Source organism: Neocloeon triangulifer, unplaced genomic scaffold (genome assembly GCF_031216515.1).
Source record: "Neocloeon triangulifer isolate White Clay Creek 2 clone unplaced genomic scaffold, ASM3121651v1 ptg000014l, whole genome shotgun sequence".
NCBI lineage: Eukaryota > Metazoa > Arthropoda > Insecta > Ephemeroptera > Baetidae > Neocloeon > Neocloeon triangulifer.
The window spans coordinates 21,638,678-21,651,751 of NW_026775556.1; the positions used below are offsets into that span (position 1 = coordinate 21,638,678).

Below are 13,074 nucleotides of genomic sequence, written 5' to 3' on the forward strand. Positions count from 1 at the left end.
AATATGCTTTTTAACACTTTTTAATTTAAATGACAATTAATAAATTTCGCAAAAAGACCTGTTGGTTGATGCCCAATTATTCTCTCAAAATAACATTTAAAAATTCAGCAGAATCAGAGCTAAACTTTCAAAATTGTATTTAATAATAACATATAAAAAATTCATCCAATTTTAATCTTAAGTTTGTTTGTTTTCCATGCCTGTTTTTCAATTAATCGATTTATTTTTATTCTTTGTTTCCTCGAACTCTACTTCCACGTTCCACTTCATTGTAATTATTACGGCGCACCAAATTAATATGCTGCCTGCCTGCCTCGGGTGTCGTGCGGGTTGCCTGTCGCGAATCGTAAGGCGCTCGGCTCGCGCACCACAGCAGAGTTGTCACTCTCTCTGCTGCCGAACGAATCGTTAATAAGCTGTCAGGGAATGCTAATTTATCACTCGCAATAGGTCTCCTCGTGCTGCAGCTGCTCGCTCGCGGCACTCGTTCCCAACATGAGACAAGCTAGTTTGCAAACTTTTCTGCTTTTATTCCTTTTATTTTTCTGTGAATGCCACTTCGGACAGGCTGCTTTGACATTCGAAGCGGAAAACGAGAGCGCCTTTGACATTTCAGCTTTTCATTCATTCAACTCCACGAGGTAATCAAAAATAAAAATATAAACTCGAAAGTATTTTATTAAATTTCTGTACAGGTGCTTTTTCTTGATCACAAGTGACACGCTTTTGCAAAACACAATCTTCGACCGGGTCAAATTAGACTCGCCGGTGTTAATTTTGGAGAATTTTCAGTCCATTTCTGAAATGATTCAGCTACACAACTGTGTCGATTTTCTACTCTTGCTGGGCAGAGACTGTTGCTCGTTTTTTAGGGTGATGTCGAAACTCTGGAGACACACCAGAGTGAGAGCCGAGGGAAAAATAATCGTAGCTCTGGAAGATCAGGCCACGAAGAAAAACTGCGTCAACTGTATTATTAACACGGCTCTTGCTGAAATGATTCTAAGCGTGGTGATCACAAAAAATGGAAAACCCTTGGATAAAGTGGACTGTGGAGAAAATCTTCAAGGCAGAAGAATAGAGGTGCCATTTTTATTAAATTGAATAGGGTTGAAATCAGGTGTAAATATTATTCTATTATGAAATTTCAAGTAACAATTAAAGAAGAAAACGTCTATTTTCAATCTTGACCATAAATTTAAGAAATCACACTCTTTTAGGATCAAGCAAACCCAAATAAAAGTGATATAATTATTAAAAATAAAATAAAACCAATACATAGATCCAGGTACTTATTCACTGAAAAATAATATTCCAATTGCCAACGTGTATTTACACATTGTAGCAGGGAAAAATTTAATGCTGTCATAAATTATGTTCGGGAAAAATCAACCGATTTAGGATTTCAAAATTAGAAGCAGCAAATATTATTTGACCTAAAAGAAACCTCGCAGATAAGGAAATTTTTAAAAATTTAAAAGGTATGTTTGCATAATAAAATTAGAGCAAGGCTTCGTGTGAAAAAAAGCATAAGTTCCTATTTTCACAGGTTACGTCCTGCGCACATGGGTAACAAAAAGTGTTCATTTATGCACTCATTTTAAATCTGGCAGCGCCGAAATTCGTCAAATACAATATTATACAATTGAAATTAAATATTTTATATTTTTATCAACTTATGAATTTTCAGGTGTTTGATAATTAATTCAGAGTAATTGAACATTTTTAGGTGGCAGCGATTCGTTACCCGCCATTCATCACCTATCCAGAGTGCGGCTTGTACAACTGCTCATCGTCGGATGTCATCGTGGACGAGGAGCTAATTGGCAAGCTGGACGGCACCGAGTTCCGCATTTTGCAGCACTTGAGCGTAAAGTTCGGCTTCGGCACGCGGCTGCTTCTTCGACAACAATCGGAGTTGTGGGGAATGGTGTACGATAACGACACGGCGTCCGGGGTGATTGGCATGATAAAAAACGGCACCGTGCACGTCGGAATCGGCGGCTTTAATTGGGACCTCCGCTTTTTCGCGCACGTCGATCAACTCGCGCCCTACAGACGCACGCTCGTCAAGTTCCTGTCGCCGAGACGCGACTCCTCGGCTAATTGGCTCTCGCTCGTGCACCCCTTCAACCTTGACATCTGGCTGTCGATCGCCCTGGTGGTGCTCGCGGCCGCCACCTGCCTCTACCTTGCGCTACGCGTCGAAATCGGTCCGAGCGCCGCCGACTTTGTCCTCACCTTGTTGGTCTCCCTCAGCGTTCTGGCCCAACAGGGCGACATTCCAAGAGTAAAAATTTCATAGTTATTATTTTTTTCATTCAAATTATTAATTTTTAAATAGAGGAACTTTAATTATTCAAGGGAAGATAATTCTTATAAAATCCACTGACTATTATAAATTAGAAGGATGGTTAAATTTTAACATTTATTCAACATAAGTAGGCGAATCCTATTTATTATTTTTGATCAATGCAGATCAATGTACTCCTAATCATTGTTTATGAATAATCAAAACTAACAATTTTTTTGAGGAATTCAAATTAAAAAATGAAATTCAGTTTATTTTCAGTGCTTACCCTTCCAGCTTGCTTTAAACTCTTTATGATCTTGTGAATATTTTCAAAATTTTGAATAAAAAAATTGAGCCTTCGATATTATAAGTATGCTGATTATTTGAAACATAATAGGATTCCCTTTGTATGCTTTAATTACTTTATACATCCTTGAAGCACGTCAATAAAAGGGATTTGAGTTTACAAGTAGCATGAAAAGAGGCACAACGAATAATCTGTTGGGCGAAAACGTCACTTTTACACAAGTTTTAATTATTTTTAAATATTCAATATTTTGAAAATTTAATATATTATTTATTTCTTCTTTGATAAAATTTAGTCAGAGATTTCTATAGTTGATTTTCTAATTTTTTAATTAATTTCAGTACTGGATGCGTGGAGTGAGGAGGCCAATTTTAGTTGGATTTCAACTGTGCATGATTTTACTGGGCGCCTGCTATTGCGCTTTCTTGGTTGCAGTTCTCACTTCAGAACAAACTGCTGAACAAATTGACACCGTTGAAGAATTGGTTGATTCCAATTTGCGCTTGACTGACGTAGATGATTTGTGGCCCGGCCAGGTTTTTCATCTATACTATTATTTTTCTTTCTATAAATATACAAAAATTAAAATTTATTTAGCTGCAATTATCCAAGGATCCAAATATTATAAAGATAATGAGTCGTTTTGAAATGTCTGAAAGCTGGGAGAATCTGATGAACAGACTCAATTCAAAAAGGTTTTCCTACACAATTGAATGCCTTGACAACGGTTTTTTGTGCCTCCAAGATGATATGCCTGAAGAACTACTTGAACGTCTACATCTCTCAAAGTATATTTTTTAATTAAAATACGTGGTCAAAATTTAAACAAAAATACATTATATTTTTAGGGACTTTGTTCTCACTTCTGAAATCGCGATGGTTTGGGCCAAAGGCTTTCCTTTGAAAAATGCGTTCGACCGAGAGATTTCGCATTTGATCGAAAGCGGGATTCTGCATCTTTGGGAAGAGCAAGTGATCGCTTCGTTGTCTGAAAGGGACCAACACTTGGGAATTTTGATGCGAAGGAGAGACGGAGGCGCCTCTGTTCAAATCGCGCTTGGATTGTCGCATATGGGAGGACCATTCATGCTACTAATTTTTGGTTTAAATCTGGCTTTAATTTCTTTTTGCTTTGAACACTTTTATTTTCGAAAAGCAGGCGTGGGAAAATCCTAAAAATTTGTTAATAAGAAAAATAATTTAACTTAATGGTAATAATGACATTTTATTTTCCACGCATACTTATTTTTTTAAACTAATATCTTGCAGAATTTTTTATTAAGTCATAAAAAATCTAAAGATCTCATTAAGTATTTAAAATGTTATTTATTTTGTGTCCAATTTAGAGCAAAAATCTGCAAGCAATTGCTTTAGTTAAAACGAATTTTTTATTATATCAAGAAATTATTTTTCAATGAATTAAACTTTTACATGAAAATGTAATGAATTGGTTAAAGCTTTTTTCAGGACTAAAAATTAATAAATAAAATAGAGCTTTAACAATTTGCTTCATTTTATATTCAGCATTAATTTAAATTTATAAATATTTGTAGCTTGAATTCATTTTTTATATTAATTAAAAAACGTAAGAAAAAAAGTATTATTATATAATCGTTTGTTTCCTCCGTCATTTGATTTGTTATACTCTTTGCTTTAATAAATTTTATGTAATTATTATTAAAATTAAAAACTGCTAGGTCTTATTACTGTTAGCGAGCGCTGCGGAAAAGCGCGGTCGAGCAGGTCAACGACGGTGCTCGATAAAATTGTCAAGGTCACCGAGAGCGAAAATATAAAGGAGCCGAGCGAGAGGGAGAATGAACCCGTCGCCTTCTCGCAACATCCTTGTGTGACATTTCGCACGCACACGCCCATTCGCGAAATATTTGAGGAATTTCGCAGCTACAGCTGACCCGACTAGGACAACGCACCTGCAGAACAGGGGGCTGCGATCGATCACAACTAATTTCTCTCAAGGTTATCTCCAACTATATAATATCTCGCAGCCTGCAAGCGAGCAAGCTGCACTCCATTTGACCGAAGAGTCGGGGTGCAGTAATTTAATTTTTGTTCCGTTCCGACAAATTGGAAAAATTCGATGGACTAAAATGCTCAAAGGTAAGGTTCAAAACAAAAAACGCGAGCAAATTTTGAAATTTATATTTAGATGGGGGGAAAATTGTTTTTAATTTGCAAATGTATTATTAATTTAATCTTTAAAGTTTTAGCCTCTTTCATAAAAATTATAAAAATACACGTGCAAAATATCAAGACAAGAAAAACTGCAACAAAACTTTACATATACATAGCTAAATAATGCTGCATTAAAAAATTTATTGAAATTAATATTTTGCTGAAAAATCATAAATTAACAGAAAAAATGACGAAAGTAACTTATATAGGTAGTAAAATGCGAGATTTACTTCAAAATTTGAATAAAGTGCCGCTGTGTTCTTTGCTCATCATGAAGTTTTCGTTCAAAAAATCATAAAAATTTCAGCAAAAAACAAAATTAATAAATAAAAAATAGCAGAAAGAAAACAAGAAAATCAATAACTATTATTGAGTGAAAGTTTTGGAATTGTATGGAAAATGGAAATGTTCTGATCATGTTTTCATATTTTAAGTACTGCATCAAGTCTTGAAACGTTGGTGATTTAATGGCATTGAAAATAATTTTCATGAAATACGCTCTAGTCGGGGCTCAATTAAATATTTAAATACATAGACAAATATATAACGTGCTGCATAGGCAGCACCGCAAGCAGCTTCTCGGCAACTAGTTTGCGAAGAGAGCCAGTCGGAGGCGGCCAATGAGAGCGCGGCTGCCAATATTTAAGCACTGACGAATCAAGGGAGGACTTCCTTGATTGGGTGGCACCAGCTGATCGCAATACATAGACCGAGAGCGCTGGGGCCACTGATTTGTATTTTCCGTCGCAGCTGGACTGCAGGGCCGAGTTTGCTGAAATTATCAGTGAAAAGATGAGTGGAATTTGAGCAGATGCACGCGTGAGCGAGCGAGATGAAGCGATCGGCTAAGGTGAGCGCCGCAGGGCCACTTGTTTTTGTTGCAAGTTTTCTCCTCGGAGAGTGACGAGAACGCGTGACGTCACGAACGACATTAGCAGATTACACACAACTGCGACGACGACGCTGCTTCTCGGCCCTTTTCGAGCGTTTTTCAAGACAAGCCCGACGATTCGGGCCCGCGGGCGCCGACTCGGCCTCGCCGGGCACCCGTCGGCGCCGCCCCGACCGCCCGACGAGTGAGTTTGAGTCAAAAATCGGCGTTGGCGAATCGCAGGAAGGACGGAGACAAACAGGGCTCGCGAATAACCTTGAAGTTCTGCTGCTCTATCAGCCCGAGAGTGTACGTTTGCGGTGGGTTAATTTGCACGGACGTTGACAGGGACGGGCAAAGTGTTTATTGGCGATGCTTCGGACAAATTGGGGCCGCAATCGTGTCACTTCGCGGATTGTTTGGATTCGCGAATCTCTCCGTGGCTCGCAAAGGAAAGTGACGAAACTTCATTCTTTTCGCCAAAGTAGGTCGCGAATCTGAAAGGCTGCTTTTCGCTCATATGTTGGAAATGATTCCGTTACGCTGCTCGTTTTTTGATAGAAATTTTTTCACTCAAAACCGGAACGATTGATTTTTTTTATCAGATATCTGCACATGAAGGTAGGTTATGAGAGAGGCTGTCCTGCGCTTCGTGTGTGCAGTACCTGTGTGTATATTTGCATATCGATTTCCAGCACTTGTGTAACTACACTCTTTTTATCTTGACACGGAATCCACTCCCGGGGCGGCCTTGGTTCTCTCAAAACACAAGGAATTCGCCAAATCTGCTGACAAGCCGAGATTTTGCCAAAACACTCATATTCTTTATTAGACAAAACGAGAGGTTGCGAAACAATTTGGCGACACAAAATGTGCAAAGAAAGTGTCACTCAAAAAGTGGTGATTTCTGTTATTGCGTCCGATTTATCTTTTAAGTCGCCCCGAGTGAAATGAAAATTGTTTTCCTTTCCTTTATTGTCAAGCCACACCCATTTGTAGGTAATTAAATAGAATATCAGAATGGCATAGAGCAGGAACATGATATTCTTTGTTCGTCATTGGTAGAAGGGGAATGCAAAAAAAAAAAATAGCAAATGCATGCATAATGAAAAAAGACGCACATCCGACATTTCAAGTTGTTGTATTATTATCTCTTTATTTCCTGTAAAAAAGAGGAAAGCCTATTCTATTATCAAAGGCGGAAATAATATTCATTAAAATTAAAAATTAAATTTTTTCCATTTTCAGTTTCAGGCTCAAGAGTTTTTGTCCAACCCGCCGGACGTAGGGATGGACTCTGATGAGGGCGAGGGCTCCTCCGAGCCCGCACATCACGCCCGGCGCCCCATGAACGCGTTCCTCATCTTCTGCAAGAGACACCGTGGGGTGGTGCGCGAAAAGTATCCCACCCTGGAGAACAGGTGCATCACCAAGATTCTGGGCGAGTGGTGGGCCCAGCTCGAGCCGCCCGAGAAGGCCTGCTACACCGAACTGGCCAAAAAAGTATATTTAAAAAATAATTTTAAAAAGTTGTTACCAAAGACAATTTTTTTTCAGTACAAGGAGGCATTTCTGGAGGCCAACCCTGACTTCAAGTGGTACAAGCTGCCAGCACCACCACTCAGGACGCTTGTCACCCGACCGTCCAACCAGAAACCACCAAAGTTGGAATACCCGTCAGTGTCAGGACCCATCGTGCCTGGAAAACTGGCAGGTTAGGGAGTTAATAATTGTGCTTAATTGATTGTATTTATTTGCATTTTGATCTTAATTTCTTTTCTTTGAAACAACCTTTATTGCAAGGATATAAAATATTATTCTGATGTGTTTAATTTATATTATTTTTGGAAAATTTCAATGATTGAATATTATCACGTTAAAAGTATTGAAAATACTTCCTGAAATTCTTTATTTGTTTTTATTTAAGATTTTAGCATTTCATTGCTATAAACTTCTCTCCAAATAATTTTATTCCTGCAATTGGATTTGTGTGTGTGTGTTTTTTTTTTACAGTAGTAATTATTTTTTTTATAAGGTTTGGTTGCAATTCAATTTTTTTTTTTCATTTCCTCAGATGAAACGCAAATGGGGGGTCTGAGCAGCCTCTTGTCTTCACCGCCCGTGACCCCGACCTCGCCCACTGTTCCCAAACCGCCGAAAAAGCGGTACCTCGAAGAAAGTTCTGCTTTTTCAAGCGGCGTGACCCCTCTCTCAGCCTGGGAGGGCACCTCCTCCGACAAGGGCGACGAGAACTCGCGGGACAGCAGTCTGGACAGCGAAGGAAAGGACTCGGGATTGTGCAATTTGTCGCCCACAAACACCGGAGGCCCATCCACTCAGTCGCCACTGCTGAACCAGGCCTGGAGCCAGCTGGGGGCCAAACCAGGACCCTCGGCCCCAGCCTCTTTGAAGACCTCCCAACTCATCGACAGGGTGGTTGATCACATGTGCGCCACTCCTGAGGCGGCACCTGCGGCGGCGGCGCCCAGCTCATGGGCAGACGTTGCCAGCAGGGAGACCAACAACAATGAGGAGGCGTCTTTTTTCGATGGTAGGTTTTTTGTTAAATTAATTATTAACAGAATGAATTTTATTTATTTTTAAAAGCTTTATTGCAAATTTATAAATTTGATTTATCTAGATGAAGATAAACCAAATGTCACTGAAGAACCTAGCAAAAGCTCAGGTCAGTGGATTCAGTCGAAGGACCCCATTGCTAGTCGTAGTGATATGCAGAGCCACGAAGCTTTCCTTGAAGTTCAGCAAAGGCATCTGAAAGGGAAAGGCTCTCAAAACAGGCGGAAGTCAGTGCGCGCCTGCAAAGGAAAACGGTATCAGGAATTCATGAGTTCTGGAAGAATAACCACTGGCAAAAGAGGTCGCCTCAGGATGTACAAAAGCCTGGACAGGTAAAGCTTGTTCTGCAAACTTTGTCGTGTTTGAAGTTAATTTTTATTTTTGTAATGCAGTGAAGGGTCCAGCAAAGTTAGGCACAACTCTGGTTCATCCACAACCTCGGAGAAAACGGATTCCGCATACTCCGAAGCCAGTCGAGGATCGAGGGAACCAAACGAGGAAATGCTTTTTTCTCTCCAAGGCAAAATTACTCCAACTCCCACTCTTGAAATGTATGTTTCTTGAATTGTTATGAAATTTTATTCTAATCAGTAACTTTATCAGGGACGCTGAGTATGAAATGACGCCCAAAAAGCATCGTCACATTTCTGAGTGCTCTGAAGATTCTGAACTTGACGCCAATTTGAGGAAGCGGTTTCGTGCTGCGTAAGAGTTGAATAATTATATAATAATTCAGGAAATGAAAATTTCATTCTTGTCGCAGTGATTTTAATTTGGACGAAAAAATCGACGCCCTGCCTTCCCTAAGTCTTGAGGAGTTTCAGCAGAAGAAGAAGGCCAAGAAAAAGAGAGCTTCCATTGCTCCGTCGACGCCTAAGAAACATATTATTCGTGACAGAGCTCTTGAAATGACTCCTGGTTTGATAACAAAAGTGAACTTTGCTCAGGCAATAAACTTATGTGTAAACTCTACAGTTTCCAAATATTCTGTGCAAGCCAGCTGTTCTACTCCAACGAAAAACCCTCCGCTGGTTGGCAGTCAGAAGAGAAAAGCGCGTCGGCTGCAGATTACTCGTGTGGACCCCAACTCTCCCCACATGACCCGTGGTATTTATAGCTTTTGATTTATTGCTTTGGCACAAATACTTTTAAACCCACAAAATGTTTGTATAAAATTCGGCAAAAAATATTGAATTGCACAGCATCTAAAAATTTTATCCACAAAATAACCGATCTTGAAATCTTGTTCAAATTTTGACTTTATCAACTTTCAGATAACTCTGCGGTCGAACCCACTGTCCTCATGAGCGACATCGGACTGGCAACACTAGCCGAAGTAGCATCAGCAACCAAGAGACTTATCAAGCAGTAAGTAACGATGATCAAGAGAGAAACAACGCGCGCTAATTTAATTACTTCTGCGGGTTCGGAGCTCGGCTCATTTTTGCAGTTGGTCAAACGCTCGTATTTTTTACTTTTTGGAGAGGACGTCATTTTATTTTTCTTTGTCGGGGAAAAAAAAGAATAAGGCTTGCCTATATATATTTACGGGAATGTGACTGTTGTGAGCATGTTTAACATTCATCAGGCGAACTTTGAGATATCATACACATTTTGTATTGATCGAGTCACCGACTTTCTGTTTTGCCTTCAGTACAAACAGATTCATTACTTTTATCGTGAATGGAGCCGCACCAGTTTAATCGAGGTGGAGGTTTTTAAAATAACACAGTTGATTGCAGTGACAGCAATATTTTTGAGCCTTACTTTCACAAAAATGGTCGTTTCGATTATTCAACTGATTTGATTGAATTTTCCACTCTCATGACAAATTTTATCCTGACGAGTTTACGGTGTCCACAGAAAAGAAACAAAGGCTCAAGCGCCGTCATGCTTTCTTTTCGAAACTAACTTTTCAATAGTGAGGGCGAATATCTCTCTTGCCCTTAGCGCGTAATTAATTAAAATCAAGGAAATGGAGTACCTGCGTTGATGTTTGTGTAGAGTAGAAAGAGAATCTCTCACCTGAAGAGAAAGTAAACTCAATTTGGCACCAACTCGAACAAACACTAAATTTCGTTGAGAAAATTTTCCAATCGGCTGTACATGATCGAGAATAATATTGAATTGGTGCCAATTTAAGCAGGGCGCACATTTGAAAGAATATTTTTCTGTGTTTTCTATAAATATTAAAAAAAAATGAACTACTAACTGTTAGGGAAAAAGTGAAAAGTTTAAAAAGTAGCAAAAGAGAGCCTTTGCAAGTGCGAGGCCAACACGATGTGATCTGCCAGACAGAATGAGTGAGGTTTTGAGAAATTTAGTTGATTTTCACGGTTTGGTTTTTTTTTAATTAGTCAATCACATTTAATAATACAGTAGTTTTGTCTTTCGTTTTTTTCGTTTCAAACATTTCCACGTAACTTATTTTTGTACGTTGTTTTAGTCAATTTTGTTACCACAAATTGTAATTAAACTCATTGTTATTCGCTCTGTATACGTTTCCAGAAGAAAAATATTTAATTGTGTTCAATAATTCAAATTATTTCCTCCATTTTTTTTATGATTCCCTTTTAATTCTTGCATTAATTCAACTGTGAAAATCATTCTTTTATCGAATAAGGGCTTTTATGTGATTGATGGTTTCATCCTTTTTTAAGTATTTAATCTTCATTATTTTAAGTGGTCTACTTTGATAGTGCCTTGAATACTATAAAAGTTATTGTTGCGAGATGGAACGATCCAGGAACTAACAAGTAGATATCGGTTGAAACGGAAAGATTTAAAAGTTTTTTTGAAATCCAACTCGGAGTGCGAAACTGGAAATAAATAGTTGTTTTGGAGAGAAAATATTAAACCAACAAACGTGAGTTTCCACTTATTTTTATATATGAATCTTGCTTCAAATGAGTATTACTTTTATTCAAAAAATGGGAAGATTTTTGCTAGTCAAAAATGCTTTGGGAAAATACACGAGGAGACACAGCAAGAAAGAAATATTTGATCTATCGCATTTAATTTGTAAATAATTTCATTTAAAAATAACTCAGTGAGAAAGAAAGTCGGGAATTTCAAGGGATGTTAATTTTAATCTCTGATGCCGTCAGTTAGTTGAACGCCTGGCCCAAAATTGGACGGACAATCCCGACGGAAATCCTAATCCGCTTCGACGTAGTAGAGCAGGCGATTGAATCAAAATCATGTTCTTTGAGAGAATGAGAAACTTTTACACTTAGTCCTGCTGGGAAACAGGGCCGATTTTCTCTTCCATCCCAAATCAACTGTTATTTTAGAGGGTAGATCCCCCCGTAAAAAGTAGCGATCGCTTTCTTGTATGTTCACCTCATAGTGTCTTAACTGACTTTAAAAAAAATCTTTAAAAAAACACCCACAGTTTGGTAGAAGGAAGTTTTAAAATTCTTCGGAATTTTCACTTTATGGTAGTTTAGAAATTCCGTCATTTGAATTGAAAGAAGAAAAAAATCAAGCAAAATTAAACGAATTTTTAATCCACTGTCAGGTACAGACCGACGACAATATTATGAGACAGCATCCGTGGGAATTTTTCAACCTTCTTGATTCAATTTTAAGTTCTGAACAATGCTTTAATTAATTTTAATCAAAGAAACGTATGGTGGTGAGAGTAATTTTATATGTATTAATTTATTATTTCTCTTCGGGAGTTTTTGTTGATGTAACGGGGTATTGTGAGAACTGTTATATTATTTTCCATTATTGTTTTAATAATTTTATCGTAAAACTGTAATTAAATTGTTGTTGGAGTAAAAAAAAGTGTAAAAAATATTACGATATAAATACACAAGCGTAACCTATCAATATTATAATTTAGGAGGTTCTGAAATTTGTAAATATTATAAATAAAATATATATAAAAAATTAATATATTATGAATATTACAAACGTTACATTGATATAAATATAAACATACAATGCTATTTTAATAAAAATCACTCTTTGATGTCTGGGCAAGCCAACAAATATGAGATGCAACAGTGACTTTATTCTTTTACGAGCTAATAATGTTTAAAAATCATATAATTTCAACCTATATAATACTGTGTATGTTAATTCTGTAATAAATAATTAATTGTATTTTTCGAGTTCAACGCTACACACGGAGTTCTGTATAATATTTTGCGATTGTGATTTCTAATTAATTATACGTGAAGGTTTTATCATTTGATGTAAGGTTAATTCAGTGTTTACTGTGGATTGTGTACATTCATTAATAGTGTTATTATTTTAATACACGCGTCTTCTTCTATTACTCACTCTCGATTGTAAATAGGAAAAAAATCAAAGGCGGTTTGTTTTACAATTTTATTATTTTCTCTGTTGTTGTTTTTTGAAAATGGAAAAACGAAAAGAAAATAAATATTGAAGGCGAGATGAAAATATATATTCGATTTTTGCAGGTCATATTGGCAAACAAAAGAAATAAAATAGAAAAATATTTTTACTCGACTTGGTACATGTTACTGAAACTATGTATCTAGGCTTTTAAGAAAATTTGTGAACATTCAAAAGTGAAATAAAATTATTTGCACCTCACATTAAAAATTTACTGATTTCATCAAACCTAAAATTATTATTGCAATCTTTTTTAATTCTTCTAAATAATAAAATTTAATGCTGTGATTATGATTTCATGTTACTTTTTGCACATGTTAAAAATTTGGGTTTTAATTTTAAAATGAATTTTTTAACCTAATTTCTCATTAAATTTATAATAAATACTCCCTTTAATTGAAACGAAAAAAATGAGTATAATGACAGCAAAAAAGCAATTTAAATAATAGTTTATACAAAAAA

General features: G+C 37.0%; 2 protein-coding genes across 8 annotated transcripts in view; both read left to right on the forward strand.

Annotated features, from left to right (window-relative positions):
* The window catches only part of LOC132201736 (uncharacterized), a 76,683-nt gene extending 64,483 nt beyond the window's left edge, over positions 1-12,200 (forward strand). Inside the window, exons 2-11 of one of the 7 annotated variants that reach the window (XM_059628165.1) lie at positions 5,502-5,643; positions 6,913-7,167; positions 7,222-7,378; positions 7,739-8,215; positions 8,306-8,573; positions 8,634-8,792; positions 8,845-8,946; positions 9,005-9,159; positions 9,217-9,348; positions 9,516-12,200. In XM_059628165.1, coding sequence (XP_059484148.1) covers positions 5,626-5,643; positions 6,913-7,167; positions 7,222-7,378; positions 7,739-8,215; positions 8,306-8,573; positions 8,634-8,792; positions 8,845-8,946; positions 9,005-9,159; positions 9,217-9,348; positions 9,516-9,613 — 1,821 coding nt within the window. In that variant the 5' untranslated portion in view covers positions 5,502-5,625 and the 3' untranslated portion in view covers positions 9,614-12,200. The other 6 variants (XM_059628170.1, XM_059628171.1, XM_059628167.1 and 3 more) reach the window with 6 other exon arrangements.
* LOC132201863 (uncharacterized) lies at positions 820-3,776 on the forward strand. The gene is made up of 5 exons (XM_059628388.1): positions 820-1,083; positions 1,730-2,290; positions 2,942-3,136; positions 3,198-3,388; positions 3,449-3,776. The coding sequence occupies exons 1-5, from the start codon at positions 877-879 to the stop codon at positions 3,774-3,776; spliced, it is 1,482 nt and encodes a 493-aa protein (XP_059484371.1). The 5' UTR covers positions 820-876.
* Positions 12,201-13,074: the final 874 nt, after the last annotated feature.

Excerpts from the sequence above, each read along its gene's own strand:
- LOC132201863 (XM_059628388.1), top strand. The coding sequence starts at position 877 with ATGTCGAAACTCTGGAGACACACCAGAGTGAGAGCCGAGGGAAAAATA. Across the intron at positions 1,084-1,729 it reads TTCAAGGCAGAAGAATAGAG|GTGGCAGCGATTCGTTACCC; the intron begins GTGCCATTTTTA and ends GAACATTTTTAG. Across the intron at positions 2,291-2,941 it reads AACAGGGCGACATTCCAAGA|TACTGGATGCGTGGAGTGAG; the intron begins GTAAAAATTTCA and ends AATTAATTTCAG.